At 53.1% G+C, this 15541-nt stretch overlaps 1 protein-coding gene and 1 long non-coding RNA gene across 2 annotated transcripts in view; one reads left to right on the plus strand and one right to left on the minus strand.

The window, feature by feature from the left end:
- LOC103345348 (uncharacterized) overlaps positions 1 to 5838 on the minus strand; it is a 43763-nt gene extending 37925 nt beyond the window's left edge. The window contains exon 1 of the long non-coding RNA XR_007915498.2: positions 5568 to 5838. This is a non-coding gene — a long non-coding RNA (uncharacterized lncRNA). The remainder of the gene's footprint in view (positions 1 to 5567) is intronic.
- A 67-nt stretch (positions 5839 to 5905) lies between these two features.
- Positions 5906 to 15541, plus strand: part of PARP12 (poly(ADP-ribose) polymerase family member 12) — a 41632-nt gene continuing 31996 nt past the window's right edge. The window contains exons 1-3 of the mRNA XM_051835660.2: positions 5906 to 6448; positions 11358 to 11493; positions 14034 to 14334. Coding sequence (XP_051691620.2) covers positions 6117 to 6448; positions 11358 to 11493; positions 14034 to 14334 — 769 coding nt within the window. The 5' untranslated portion in view covers positions 5906 to 6116. The remainder of the gene's footprint in view (positions 6449 to 11357; positions 11494 to 14033; positions 14335 to 15541) is intronic.

Here is a 15541-nt window from a genome sequence, read left to right on the forward strand (position 1 = left end):
TAGGATTCTTGTGTCATTTTGCTATTATCTTACTTTTCCTGTCTCAATTCCTCCATTAATGCCTTCTTTAGTGTTAGACAGTTCATCGTGTCATTTATATTCTCTTGTAGTTTTATTAAAATTTATTGATTTCTATGACAGACGGAGTCACAGAGAGGGGACAGAGATCTTTCATCCCCTGGCTTACTCTCCAAATGGCCACAAAGACTAGGGCTGAACCCGGCCAAAGCCAGGAGCTTTATCTGAGTCTCCCACATGGGTACACAAATCCAAGCACTTGGGCCATCTTCCACTGCTTACCCTGGTGCATTAGCAGGGAGCTGGATTGGGAGTGGGGTACCTGGGACTTGAACTGGTGCCGATATGGGATGTTGGCATGGTAAGTGGTGGCTTAACTCATTGTGCCACAACACCAGTCCCTTTCTTGTGATTTATTATATACTTTTCGAGATCAGGCACGTTCAGGGTGGTATGGCTGTAGACAATATTATATACTTTTTTTTTTTTGGACAGGAAGAGTGGACAGTGAGAGAGACAGAAAGGTCTTCCTTTGCCGTTGGTTCACCCTCCAATGGCCGCTGCAGCCACCGCACCGCGCTGATCTGATGGCAGGAGCCAGGTGCTTCTCCTGGTCTCCCATGGGGTGCAGGGCCCAAGCACTTGGGCCATCCTCCACTGCACTCTCCCTGGCCACAGCAGAGAGCTGGCCTCGAAGAGGGGCAACTGGGACAGAATCCGGCGCCCTGACCGGGACTAGAACCCGGTGTGCCGGTGCCGCAGGCGGAGGATTAGCCTATTGAGCCATGGCGCTGGCCAATATTATATACTTTTGAGTTGCTGGTTGCACCAGTGATTACCATCAACATAACTGATAAACATCTAATTTGGATTAGTACTAATTTCAACAGTATATTAAAATTGCTTCTCTATTGCTTCCTTTCCCTTCCCCATTCCCTTCTGATATTATCAAAAACAATTTGCATACATTGCCCATCAATTTAGATTTCTAACTATTGTATGTTTGTCTTTTAAATCATATGGGGAAGGAGCTACAAAAATATATTTATACTTTTTCATTACTATGTAGTTACCTAAAGCTTTTCCTTTCTTCATGAAAATTCAAGTTAGTTTAGTGTTATTTACTTTCAGCCCAAAAGACTCCCTTTAGTTTTTGTCTTATAGGTAGCAACTAACTCTCTTGGTTTTTGTTTATCTGAGAATATCTTAAGTTCCCCTTCAATCCTGAAATAAGGTTTTGCTGGATATGGAATTCTTGGTTGACAACTTGGTTTTAGCACTTTGAGTATCATCCTGCTACCTTCTAATATGCATTATTTGAGGATAAGTCATTTTTTAATTTATTGAGGATTCCTTGCACATGAGTTGCTTCTCTCTGCTTCTGAACTTTTTTTTTATAACAGTTTGATTATGATGTGTCTAAGTCTGGATCTTCTTGAGTTTATGCTACTTGGAGTTCACTGGGTGTCAATGTGTAGATTAATGTTTCTCATCAAATTTGGCTAGGGCTGGTGCTGTGGCTCACTTGGTTAATCCTCCACTGTGGTGCCGGCATCCCATATGGGGGCCGGGTTCTAGTCCTGGTTGCTCCTCTTCCAGTCCAGCTCTCTGCTGTGGCCTGGGAGGGCAGTGGAGGATGGCCCAAGTGCTTGGGCCCCTGCACCCACATGGGAGACCAGGAGGAAGCACCTGGTTCCTGGCTTCGGATCGCCACAGGGCGCCAGTTGTAGCGGCCATTTGGGGAGTGAACCAACAGAAGGAAGACCTGTCTCTGTCTATAACTGTACCTGTCAAATAAAAAAAAATTTTTGGCAAGTTTTAGACATTATTTCTTCAATTATCCTTTCTTCCCTTTTTTCCTCTTCTAAGACTTCCATTAAGTGTAGGTTAGTACAGCTGATGGTGTGCCACAGGTCTCTGGGGGCTCTGTTAATATCTTTTTTGTTGTTTTTGTTGTTCTACAGACCAGGTAAGTTGATTAAACACCTATACATCTTCTTGTCTGTGCCAAGATGCTATGTGTGTTCTCTGGATCATGCCTCCAACAACAAGTCAAGCAGTTTGAAACCATGCATAGGTTTTACTTCTTGTTTTCACAGAACCTCTGTGTCAGGTAATATTGAGTAGTTAGTGTCCTCTCAGGAGTTGCCTTCTAATTTCCCAGAAATATGCTGGAGTTTTTCAAAATTCCTATGGATATCTCATTGTTTAGTGTTTATTTTTAGGTTTTTGTTGGTCTACTGTTTGCTCTGTTATCCATTGCCTCAGCCACTCATGATATTAAAACATTTAACACTCCAGGTGAGCAGGGGAGAAACCTTTAGATTGAGCTAGTCCCTGTGAGGCCCAATAAAGAGAAACCTTGTTAGGGTCTATCAAGGAACCACTAAACACATCAAATAATTATTAGTCTGTGGGAATGAGTCTTTGAAAGTGCTCCAGTCCGTGGGCAGGTGTTTGGCTTGGCAGTTAAGATGCCCATTGGAACACCTGCATCCTATAATGGAATGCTTGGGTTAGTAACTCTGCTTCCCATTCTAGCTTCCTGCTAATGCAGACCCTAGGAGGCAGCAGTGTTGGCTTAAATAGTTGGGTCCCTGCCACCCACACAGGAGACCTAGATTTGAGTTCCTGGCTCTGACTTTTACCTGGATTAACCTCAGCTGTTTTGGCATCTGGGAAGTCAGCCAGTGGATGGAAGCACTCTCTTTCTCTCAAATAAATAAGTAAATAAATGAATAGCTCTAGGTCTGTGTGCATCCTCAGCTACCTACTGGGAATGTTATAATTTTTTTTTTTTTAGATTTATTTATTTGAAAGTCAGAGTTACACAGAAAGCAGAGGCAGAGAGAGAAAGGCAGAGAGAGGCAGAGAGAGGCAGAGAGAGGCAGAGAGAGAGAGAGAGAGAGAGAGAGAGAGAGAGAGAGAGAGAGAGAGAGAGAGAGGTGTCTTCCATCTTACTGGTTCACTCCCCTATTGGCTACAATGGCCGGAGCTGGGCTGATCTGAAGCCAGGAGCTTCTTCTGGGTCTCCTATGTGGGTGCAGGGGCTCAAGGATTTGGGCCATCTTTCACTGCTTTCCCAGGCCACAGCAGAGAGCTGGATTGGAAGTGGAACAGCCGGAACTTCAACTGGTGCCCATATCAGATGCTGGCACTGCAAGCAGTGGCTGTACCGGCTATGCTGCAGCACCAGCCCCAGGAATGTTACTTTTCAAGGCTACCATGGAGCTAAAGAGTGGGAGATAGGACTAAGGTAAGTTAAAATACTACAAACACTGCCATATTTATTGAGATTCAGCTGTTTTTCTTGATTCAATGCTAGATGGGTGGATGCAAGCCTTTGGTTAATTTCCAGAGCTCTGAGAAAGTTTATTCTGAGATTTTTGGAAAGTTTTTCCATTGTTTTTATGGAAGGGAAGACTTTCTGGAGTTCTTAATCCACTATATTCACTGATGTAATCCTTCCTGTCTTTAAAAAAAGCTATTTTATAGCAAAATAGTATTGAAAATAAATTTATTTATATTTGAAAAACAGCAATTTCCCATTTATTTACTACCATCCTCTTTTTAAAATAGGTTATTTTATATAAAATAGTATTAAAATATAACTATTTGAAAAGCAATCTCATTAAGTGAAAAGCTGATTTGTTTAGTTTCATTTTAATTTTTGTTAATTATGTATGCACATACACATGTAATTATTTAAAAAGCAGAGACATGTCTCACGTGCTAGCTCGCTCCCCAAAAGCCTGCAACAGCTGGGGCTGGGTCAGGCCGAAGCTGGGACCGGGCACTGATCCGGGCCAGCCGGCGGCGGCAGGGCCATCACTGGTGCCTACTGGACCAGCAGCGGCACAGGCGCCAGCGTCCCCAGGGGCGTGCTCACCGCCGTGCCCAACACCCGCCCCAGAACTGAAGGCTAGGACGGAAGAGTCTAAAGTAAAAGTCCAAAAGGAAAAGTCGCCCCGGCCCATTCTCCAGCCATCGCATTCTCCTTCACTCCTGCGAGTGCCTCGTCCTCCCCACGCACGGCCGTCTCACAGCGGCCGGAGTCCCCTCCTTCACTCCTGCGAGTGCCTCGTCCTCCCACGCACGGCCATCCTCCCACGCACGTCGTGTCTCACAGCGGCCGGAGTCCCCTCCTTCACTCCTGCGAGTGCCTCGTCCTCCCACGCACGGCCGTCCTCCCACGCACGTCGTGTCTCACAGCGGCCGGAGTCCCCTCCTTCACTCCTGCGAGTGCCTCGTCCTCCCACGCACGGCCATCCTCCCACGCACGTCGTGTCTCACAGCGGCCGGAGTCCCCTCCTTCACTCCTGCGAGTGCCTCGTCCTCCCCACGCACGCCCGTCTCACAGCACCCGCAGTCCCCTCCTTCTCTCCTGCGAGTGCCTCGTCCTCCCACGCACGTCGTGTCTCACAGCGGCCGCAGTCCCCTCCTTCACTCCTGCGAGTGCCTCGTCCTCCCCACGCACGTCGTGTCTCACAGCGGCCGGAGTCCCCTCCTTCACTCCTGCGAGTGCCTCGTCCTCCCCACGCACGGCCGTCTCACAGCGGCCACGGTCCCCTCCTTCTCTCCTGCGAGTGCCTCGTCCTCCCCACGCACGTCGTGTCTCACAGCGGCCGCAGTCCCCTCCTTCACTCCTGCGAGTGCCTCGTCCTCCCCACGCACGTCGTGTCTCACAGCGGCCGGAGTCCCCTCCTTCACTCCTGCGAGTGCCTCGTCCTCCCACGCACGGCCGTCTCACAGCACCCGCAGTCCCCTCCTTCTCTCCTGCGAGTGCCTCGTCCTCCCCACGCACGTCGTGTCTCACAGCGGCCGCGGTCCCCTCCTTCACTCCTGCGAGTGCCTCGTCCTCTCCACGCAGGGCCGTCCTCCCACGCACGCCCGTCTCACAGCACCCGCAGTCCCCTCCTTCACTCCTGCGAGTGCCTCGTCCTCCCACGCACGGCCGTCTCACAGCACCCGCAGTCCCCTCCTTCACTCCTGTGAGTGCCTCGTCCTCCCACGCACGTCGTGTCTCACAGCGGCCGGAGTCCCCTCCTTCACTCCTGCGAGTGCCTCGTCCTCCCACGCACGGCCGTCCTCCCACGCACGTCGTGTCTCACAGCGGCCGGAATCCCTCCTTCACTCCTGCGAGTGCCTCGTCCTCCCCACGCACGTCGTGTCTCACAGCGGCCGCGGTCCCCTCCTTCACTCCTGCGAGTGCCTCGTCCTCCCCACGCACGTCGTGTCTCACAGCGGCCGCAGTCCCCTCCTTCACTCCTGCGAGTGCCTCGTCCTCCCCACGCACGGCCGTCCTCCCACGCACGCCCGTCTCACAGCGGCCGCAGTCCCCTCCTTCACTCCTGCGAGTGCCTCGTCCTCCCACGCACGGCCGTCCTCCCACGCACGTCGTGTCTCACACGGCCGCAGTCCCCTTCCGCGTGCGCCAACGCGGCCTCCTGAGGGCTGTTCCCGCACTTTCCCGCTCTGCCCCTCTCGGCTTTCCTCGCGACCCCGCAGCTTCCCCACTCGAGCGCATTTCCACGCGCGTTCTCACACACCACATGGAAGTCCTTCCGGGTCGACTTCGCGCGCCCGAGGCGGCGGCCTACCACCGCGCTGCCGCAGTCCTCCCTCGAGACGGCGCTCCCCGACTGCTCCCGAAAGCCGACGGCGGGGTCAGAGGTCACGGGCGGTACCATTTAAACAGCTTCCCCAGGCCCGACACCGCAGTTCCCGTCAGGAGCGACGTCCTCTGCCCCGAGGGCTCTCGCTGGCCTCTGAGGACGCAGGTCCCGTCAGGCCCGGCCGCGGCCCGGCGGCCCCGGGTCCGACACGCGCGGTTCCGGGGCGGGCCCGCGGCCGTCGTCCGCTTCCGGCGCCGTCGGGCACGCGGCGGGCGTGCTGCAGGGCACTTGTGGGCGGCTCGGCCGCGTCGGCGAAGGCGCCCGCGGACGGCCCGGGGCGTGGCGAGGCCCCGCGGGTCTGCGCTCTGCGGCCGGAGGGAGGGAGCGGCTTTCGGTTTCGTTTCCCGCCGGCGGCCCCACCCCGCGCTTCGACGGCTCGGGGCCCCGCCGCGCGACGCCCTCGACGGCCTCCCGGCGGCGGCCATGGCGCAGGCCGGCGCGGTGGCCGAGGTGACCCAGGTGCTGTGCGCGGCCGGGGGCGCCCTGGAGCTGACGGAGCTGCGGCGCCGCTTGCGGCGGGACCTGGACGCCGACGCCCTGGAGCGGCTGCTGCGGGCGCCCGGGCGCTTCGCGGTGGTGGCGCGGGCCGGCGCGGACGGCGGGGCGGCGGCCCCCGAGCGCGTGGCGCTGGCCGTGACCCCGCTGCGCCTGTGCCGCGCGCACCAGGCCCCCGCCTCGGGCTGCGTGGGGCTCTGCTCGCAGCTGCACCTCTGCAGGTTCATGATGTACGGCACCTGCAAGTTCGCCCGGGCCGGGTAAGGCGCCGCGCGGGCCGGCGGGCGGGCGGGGCGGTTCCCAGCCCGTGCCCCGGCGAGGGACTCCCGAGGACAGGGTGGCTTCCGTGGAGCGCGGACGGCCGCGCGTGGGACGCCCCCGGGCGGCAACAGGGCGGTGCGGGTGGGGAAAGTGGCGGCCTCGCCCAGGCTCCGGAGCTAGCAGCCAGCCGCAGCCTAACGCGGGCCCCTCCCGTCGCCCCCAGGGTCCTGCGGGACTCTGCCCGCCAGCAGTAGCCCCTCCTGCGTGGCCCTCTGAGAAGCCCCAGCCTCTGCTCAGCTGGTGGGCTTCGCGCCCCTGCTGCTCTGAGCGAGCACCTCCCTTAGTCGGCACCTACTTCCTGGTGGCCGCCTCCGCCCGTGGAATGCGAACCCAGGAGGGCGGAGGTCAGCTGCCCCTCCCCCGCCCCACCCCGGCCCCGAACACCCTGCCTCCCAGGTGGGCGGTGAGATGCGTGGACTGGGTGTTGAGCTCTGTTAACGAATGTCGGCTTCATCCCGAATGGCAGGAGAGAGCAGACCGCGTCTGCCTTCTAGGAAAGGTAGTTGTGCGGATGCTGACTTGGGCGATGCCGTGGGGACCCACGTGGAAGCTGGTCCGCTTACTTGGAGAGTTTTTCCGTCGCTCCTTTCCTGCCTCCGGTTTCCTCTTTCCCCCTCCTCTTTCTAGCTATCTCAGTAGACAATTTCTTGGTCACAGCAAGTCCTGGAGTCAGCGCTGGGGTGTAAGCCTTGGTCCATGTTGGCCTTCAGGGGTCCAGGCTGACCGACCTCAGCTCTGCCTCCGTAACACAGGGCTCTTGACCGTTTTGGGTGCCAGGTTCCGGGGGCAGATGGAAAAGATGGACATCGGAGGATCTTGCAGGAGGTTGTTGTGGGCCGGGTCCACAAGTGGTGAAATTCCTTCTGCCTCTGTGCCAGTAGCCAGGAGCTGTCTGACCCCTCAAGTGTATGGCAGCTTCCAGAAATAAATACCTAGATGGGAATTTTCCAGGGGAAATGCGTTGTATGAGGAATCTGAGAGAGCTGGGAATTGGCAGTAGTGTGGTAAGAGCATATAGGAGCAGTGAGGAATCTAGGGTTTCTGCTGCTGCTCTCACGGTGTTGTTGATCGACACAGCAAGAGCGTTTTAAGACCAGCACCGCGGCTCACTAGGCTAATCCTCCGCCTGCGGCGCCGGCACCCCGGGTTCTAGTCCTGCTCGGGGCGCTGGATTCTGACCCGGTTGCCTCTCTTCCAGGCCAGCTCTCTGCTGTGGCCAGGGAGTGCAGTGGAGGATGGCCCAAGTGCTTGGGCCCTGCACCCGCATGGGAGACCAGGAGGAAGCACCCGGCTCCTGGTTTCGGATCGGCACAGGGCGCCGGCTGTAGCGGCCATTTGGGGAGTGAACCAACAGAAGGAAGACCTTTCTCTCTGTCTATCTCTCTCACTAACTTTGCCTGTTAGAAAAAAAAAAGCATTTTAAGTCTGGGGATTGGGAGGAAGCCTGGGGCCCTGAAGTGGTAGTCTGGGAGACACCAGGCCGTGTATCTGGGGGCTGTGGCCTGAGTGGCTTGGAACTGAGGCAGTGTGAGGCCTCCAGGAGGGCCATGACTGGAACCCTGGGCCAATTTAACCTGCACCTCAGGGGAAGAGGAGCAGCCTACAGGGGTGAGGCACCTCAGGGGAGGAGGAGCAGCCTGCAGGGGTGAGGCACCTCAGGGGAGGAGGAGCAGCCTGCAGGGGTGAGGCACCTCAGGGGAGGAGGAGCAGCCTGCAGGGGTGAGGCACCTCAGGGGAGGAGGAGCAGCCTGCAGGGGTGAGGCACCTCAGGGAGGGAGGAGCAGCCTGCAGGGGTGAGGCACCTCAGGGGAGGAGGAGCAGCCTGCAGGGGTGAGGCACCTCAGGGGAAGAGGAGTAGCCTGCAGGGGTGAGGCACCTCAGGGAGGAGGAGCAGCCTGCAGGGATGAGGCACCTCAGGGAGGGAGGAGCAGCCTGCAGGGGTGAGGCACCTCAGGGAGGAGGAGCAGCAGCCCAGGAGGAAGTCTCACAAGATAGATCCCCTGATGGGGCTTTTTATTGTTCACAGTTGATAAAATAAAGATGGCTGCCCTATTCCTATGTTAGTTTCTGAAATTTGGGGTCAGTTTTTACTTGTCTTGGAAATCTGGAGTTTAATATTTATTGGCCTAGATGACTTGAGTCTGGTTTGTTGATTTAGAGAGAGATCTTCCATCCACAGGTTCACTCCCCTAATGGCTGCAATGACCAGGGCTGGGCCAGGCTGAAGCCAGGAGACAGGAACTCCATCTGGGTGTAAGGGAACCAAACTTGGCCCATCTTCCACTGCCTTCCCCGGAGAATTAATAGGGAGCTTGGTCAGAAATGGAGCAGTCAGGACTGAAACCAGCGCCCATATGTGACACTGGCATCACAGGTGGCGGTCTGACCTGCTGCTGCAGCTGTCCTTCTGCGACTCTACTGAGCGAGAGGGAGGTTGCAGCTGGCTGTCCTTTCTGTTCTTCTTTTGTGACTCCGCTTCTGTTCCTGAGCATCAGGGTCAGTTCTTTCAGAAACAGGCTGTCGGTCCTGCTGGAGAGCTGGGAAGGTGTCTCAGGCCCCTGACTCCCAGACCTGTGTGGGAACACAGTCGTGAGACCAGCTCACCTTGTTCTAATCTGGGCTTTGCCCTTTGCTAGCTGGTAACCTGGGCAAGTGATTTTACATAGGAGCTTTAATTTCCTTAGCTGTGAAATGGGGATAAAAGTACTCATTTCATGGGCCCCTTGAGGACTAAACGAGTTAATTCATAAAATACTTGGAAATGAATGAGTCCTTTTTAAAAAGGGCAGGCATTTGGTCCAGTAATTAAGATGCCTCTTGGGACACCTGCATCCCAGTTTGGGATTGCCTGCATTCAAGTTCTAGCTCCATTTCTGATTCCAGATTCCTGCTAATGCACACCCTGGCTCAAGTACTTTGGTCTCTGCCACTATAGACCTAGAGGGATTCCAGACTTCTGGCTGCAAGCCTGGCCCGGCCCAAGGAGATGCAGGCTTTTGGGGGCATGAACCAGTTGATGGAAGATCTCGATCTCTCTAATAAGTGAATATTAAACCTTTTAGGCATTCCGTGGTTTGTGGTGAATGCTCACTGCATTTTAGTGGCCCTCCTCGTTCTCATCAGCCATCATCATTATGATTGCTAGTTATATTTAGCTCTGGCAGCACCAGTTGATTTGCTCTTCTGATGTTCTTCATTTTTCTCCTTGCGTGGCTGCTTCTCACCCTTCAAGTATTCAGCGCAGGCTTTACCTCTCTCAGCATGCTGCCTTGGTTCCTTCCTCAGCTGTCACCCCAGCCCAGACAGGGCCAGGCACCCCTTCTTCTCTGTGCTGATATATTCTGAACACAGCTGGCCTTGCACTTTCCATTCCAAACCTGTGTCATCTCTGGGCCTGTCACCTCCACTGGATGAAAGTAAGGGAGCCAAGTATGACTCCAAGGTTTTCAGTCTGTGCAGCCAAAGAGGGAAGTTGCCTTTTACTGAAATGGAAGATCACAAAGGGAAGTACTAGTTTGGGGAGTTTAGATCCGAGGTTTGGTGTTCTGGACATAGCATATGTATGTGGCAGTGTCTGAGTTGAGCAAATGCTGTCTGCCTAATTTCCGGTTCCTGGTGACCCAGGCAGTATTTGAAGGTTTGTTCTTTGGTTCTTCAGGGTGGCGTGCCAATGCTTGGCTCACAGCTAGTGCTCACCAGATGCTTGTGGATCCAAAGAATGGAGGGCAGGAGCAGAAAAAGGGCTGAGCTATTTGATGTACCCTGCTTATTTATTTAGCTCATTTTTAAGTGCTTACCTAGTGACTGGTATGCTTTGGCTCTTTGATGACAGACCTGTCATTGTCATCAAATGCCTGCTGAGAGGTGCTGTTCTGGGCCCATGACCTTGCATAGTCCCGCCTCTTCCTTGGTAAATAAGCATTAGGTATTTTTCATCGTGTAAACTTGCTGGTTTTTCCCTGGTACTTATAAACAGAATCAGGAAGTGTTTCTGAAAAATTGTCAGTGAAGATAGATTTTTACCCATTGTATCATTTTGCCAAGGCTACCATGACGAAGTACCACAGACTAGGGAGCTTTACTTAGAAATTTATTTTCTTACAGTCCTGGAGACTATAAAATCCAGGATCAGAGGGTCAGCAGATTTGATTTCTTCTGAGGCCTCTCTCTTTGGCTTGTGAATGGCTTACATGGATTTCCGTGTGTGTGTGTGTGTCCCCGTCTGTCCGTGTCCGTGTGTGTCCGCCCGCCCTGATCTCTCATAAGGACACCAGCTGGACTGGACTGAGGCCTACCCTAATGAACTTATTTTAACTTAAATATCTCTTTTAAGACCCTTTGTGTTAGTCCATTTTTCATTACCTTTCAAAATACTTGGGGTGGGTATTATGAAGAAAAAAGGGTTGTTAGGCTCAAAGTTCTGAAGGTTAAAGGGCATGGCACCTGTGTCAGCTCTGGTAAGGTATCTCTGTATCACATTGTGACAGATAGCCATGACAGAATCGCGTACAGGAGTGAGTAGTCACATCACCAAACAGGAAGACAGGATCAGACGCAGGTTTTTAGTAATAGTCTTCTGGAGAGAACTAAGCAAGGTCCCACAGGAAGTAGCTTGATCCCTTTTGAGGGCATGGCCTCAACTCATCTAAGGACCTTCTACAGGTTTCACATCACCCCTATAACCCCTGGGGACCAAGCTCCTGCTAATGGACCCCGGGGGAACAAACCACATCTGGGCCATGGCACCCTGTTTCCAGTACATCCCGAAGTTCTGGGAATTAGGACTCCAACATAGCAATTTTGAGGAGATACAATGCAGCCTATAACCCCATCTCTACTTCTTTACAGGAAGAACTGTAGAAACAATCACAGCTTGACGACTGATCACAACCTGAGTGTGCTGAGAACTCATGGTGTTGACCACCTCAGCTATACTGAGCTGTGCCAACTCTTATTTCAGAATGATCCATCGCTTTTGCCAGAAGTGAGTGCCAGTGGGGATGGGGAGCTGCTTTATAAGTAACAGAAGAACGGTAACATGGCTGGAAGACAGGGACGTTCTGTGTCTGAAGGGAAGCCGAGGACCCTATCCTGACCAAGAACCCAAAGACCTGGATTGAATTCCTGATTCTACTTTCTAGGCCTATAACACTGGACTGACTTGGCACTCCTTAAAACCTCCTCTCCTTCCCTGTCATTTGGGCTGGGAGCTCCTTTCCTGGGTTTCTGTGAGGTTGAGGGAACCTGTCTGGCCTGCACCTACAGAAATGTGTTACACAGAACTGAAGGGGATGAGAGACTCCAGGAAGTCTAACTCCTATTCAGCAGGGATTGAAACCACATTGGTGGCCAGCTCTGGGCCAGGTTGATCTGTGGAGAAGCCTTCCAGAGTGGCAGGCACGTGACTGCTTATTCAGTCACACCCAGGGAAGTTTGAACTATAGTTGATAGGAATTCACAGATTGTGTTTGGATGTCTGCACTGGTCCTGGATTAGCTCAGCAGCCACCAATATGGGATCGATACGCAAGAGAGTCACTGGGGTACAGAGCAGGAGGGGGGAGAGCCTTTTGACCACAGCAAGGTGGATCTAGCATTTGGCAGGAGAGAAGGAAGGAAGTGGCCGATGGGAGGAGATGCTGACGCAGCATAGTCCCAGGAAAGTCCCACTGGGTCCGGAGGAGGTGTTTGTGCTGAAGCCGCCGTTGGAAGCCTGCTTTGGGAACTCTGCTCTGGCCTGGGCCGAGCCAGGCCTCGGTGTGAATAGGTAGCAGCTCTGCAGGGCAGCAGCTGGGTCACGAGTGTTATCACAGTGTAAGTGGCTGGTGCGTAATAGGTGTCAACTTCTTTAGCCTTTTGGAAATTAGTAGTGACTTAAATTCAGCTAGCTTGATGGGATATCCACTGCAGGTCAGGCACCTGTGGTCAGGAGATAAAAGGTCCCATGGTGCCTTTTCAGCAGGCACATTGAATAGTGAGGCAAGTCAGCGGGTGATTGGAATACTGCCTTTGAGATGCTCTGAGAGCCTGCACTCTGGTCTCTAGTGTGCACTTTGGGCCCTGGGCATGGCACCCTAGGGTAGATGACGTCAGCTGTGAGAGCTTAAGGTTGGATGAGGTGAGAGGAGGTGAAGAGAGGGAGATCTAGGAAGAGGAGTTGGTTCTCGGGCTGCCCCAGAGAGGAGGGAGCCTGCACAGTCGGGGGACCTCATGTGCCTCAGCATGATCCGAATGTGGGGGGACAGAGGCTGCTTCATATAGGCTTTCTGTATATCAGGAGTGAGTGTGTGTGTGTTTAGAGGAGGCATTGAGTCTGGAGAGTGGGCATTAACAATTTAGAGCAGTCATCTTGTCAGTTGTATGAAAACTAAATCAGAAGAAGGTGGCAGTAAGTGACCCGTTGCAAGTGTGTTGTGGCCTTTGCTTGGATGTGTAGACAGGCTGAGAACACACTGCCAGCAAATGGGAGCTGAGACCCTAGACGCCGACCCAGTGTGCCTTTCCTGCCAGGGCTTCTGCTCTTGGGCTAGCACCTTACTAGATGGCCAGTTGGGGGCAGCCGTATCAATCCGGCACCCATATCATATAGGCTCCTTCATGTATTTTGCCTTTGATCTCAACAACAGCCCTGTGATGTTGATAGCATTATTCCCATTTTTACAGGTTAAAAACTGAACTAGAGCTGATGTGCGGCTTGCCCCAAGGTCAGATAGCGAGTAAATGGCTGAACTGAAGTCAAGGCCCAGCCCTCTGGCTTTTCCCTCAGGGTTTCACTTCCCAGAGTAGGTCTTTGCTGATCTAAGCCTCAGTTTCACAGCCTCTGTGGCATTCCGGCATCTGTGAAATGGAATATCTGAGAGTTGGGTGGGTGGTTCCTTGGTGGTCTCTGGCCTGGTTCTCATTTCCAGGAATTAGGTGTGTGGAGGAGAGGGAACGGATTAAAGTTCAAGTCCCAGGTGTGCCAGTAACCCAGTTCAATAGCATTGTGCCAGCTGCTGTTGGTAAATACAGCCAGCTGTTGAACTTCTCTGAGTCTGATTGCTCCCTTGAGACGTGAGAGGCTAGTATTTGGTCTTGCCTAATATGCTTTCAACCCCAAGAGCCTCTTTGACTCTGGATTGTATAAAAGCAAGTTGGGAGATTCGAGGGCCTGGGGTAGTGGAGAGTTGGCAAGTCCATCAAGGAAGAGTGTAAACAGATCATTAAGATGCTGCCATCTGATTGACATTAAAATACCATTTCATGTGAAGGGCACGGCTGTGGTCACTTTGAAGTTCTTTAGGTTTCCCCAGTGGAGGGGCTCGTTCTGGGCAGTGTGCTCTCCACCTGGTTCCCATTTTAGCCAAGGCGTGTGCTGGCAGCTATGGCTAGAGTGAGGGATGTTCTCATAGCTTTGGACTGTGTAGATGAAGTCACAGCCATGGCTTTGGGGTCCTGCCTCTTGTAGCCTGTGAGCTGGTCAGTGGGGAGATGGTGTCCTGTCAGGCCTTCCTGAGCGGTTATTTTTTCCCCTCTTTGTCAACAGATCTGTCTGCATTACAACAAAGGAGATGGACCCTATGGCTCTTGTACCTTTCAAAAGCAGTGTGTCAAACTCCATGTCTGCCAGTACTTTTTACAGGGAGAGTGCAGGTTTGGCACCCACTGTAAGAGGTCTCATGTCTTCTCCAATTCTGAGAATCTGGAGAAACTGGAGAAGTTGGGCATGAGCTCGAGCCTGTTGGGTAGGCTGTCCTCCATCTACAGAAACGCACTGGACATCAAGGAGAAGAGCTCTTCCTCCAGCAGAGGGCACCCTCCCACCGCAGGCCAGCCGGCGACTTCTGGTAAGGGGGGAGGAGCTCCAGGCCCGGCTGGAGGCGTGGATTCCAGGTGGCTACTGCACTGAGACTTTGGGCAAGCGTGGGCTTCTGTTAATAAAATAAGCTTGGTTCTTTTCTAGCTAGGGAAGGACTGTGAAGGTGTTCTAGACAACTTAACTCGGTGGTGGGGAGTGGATTCCACATGGGCTTAATCTACACTGAAATTGGGGAATCAGCTGCAGCCCTGTGCACTCACCCTCCGTTCCTACCCCTCAAGACAGCTTGCCTTTCAGTGAGGGACCCCAAAGTTAGGAGTGCCAGGCTGTACAACTCTAAGGGTGCCCTTTGCATTGTATCCTGGTTTTTTTTTTTTTACTTTTTTTTTGGTAAAAATAAATTTTTACTTATTTGAAAGGTAGAGTTACACAGAGAAAGGGAGAGACAGATACAGAGAGACAGAAATAGAGATCTTTCATCTGCTTGTTCACTCCTCACATGGCTGCAATGGCCATGGCTGGCCAAAACCAGGAGCCTGGAACTCCATCCGTGTCTCCCACATGGGTGGGAGTGACCTAAGCATTTGGGCCACCTTCTGCTAGCTTCCCAGGTGTATTAGCAGGGAGCTGGATCAAAAGTGGAGCAGCCAGCATTTGAACCCATGCTAATATGGGATGCTGGTGTCACAGGTCGGGGCTTAACCCGCTGCACCTCAATGCTAGCCCCTGTTTCGATTTTTAAAAATGAGTGGGAAAAAAAAGCACATTTTAGTTTTGGGTCTTGGCCATCTTCCTCACTTTGGCAAATGGAATTTTTCTGCCTTGTTCCATGCTTGTCTTAAGCACTACAGTGCCTGGTCTGTAGTGGGTACTCAGAGAAGTGAGTGCACTAGGATACTGTGTTTATACAAATTTATTTCCATTTTAAATTTATGTTTGAGGGGCATAGAAAGAAAGAAATTCCTGTTTACTGGTTCATATCCAAATGCCTGAAACTGCTGGGGTTGGGCTGGGCCGAAGCTGGGAACTTGGTCTAGGTCTCACACGTGGGTGTTAGAGACCCAGTCACTTGCGTGAGCATTGCTGCCTTCCAGGGTCCAAATAAGCAAGAGCGGGACTGGTACTGGGCACTGAACTCAGACACTCTGGTGGCTATGAGCGTCTTAACTCCTAAACCCGACGCTCTCCCCTGGACTTCCACTTACTTGAGAATCAGGGGCAAGGGGACTCCTATC

Source organism: Oryctolagus cuniculus, chromosome 3 (genome assembly GCF_964237555.1).
Source record: "Oryctolagus cuniculus chromosome 3, mOryCun1.1, whole genome shotgun sequence".
NCBI classification, from domain to species: Eukaryota; Metazoa; Chordata; class Mammalia; order Lagomorpha; family Leporidae; genus Oryctolagus; species Oryctolagus cuniculus.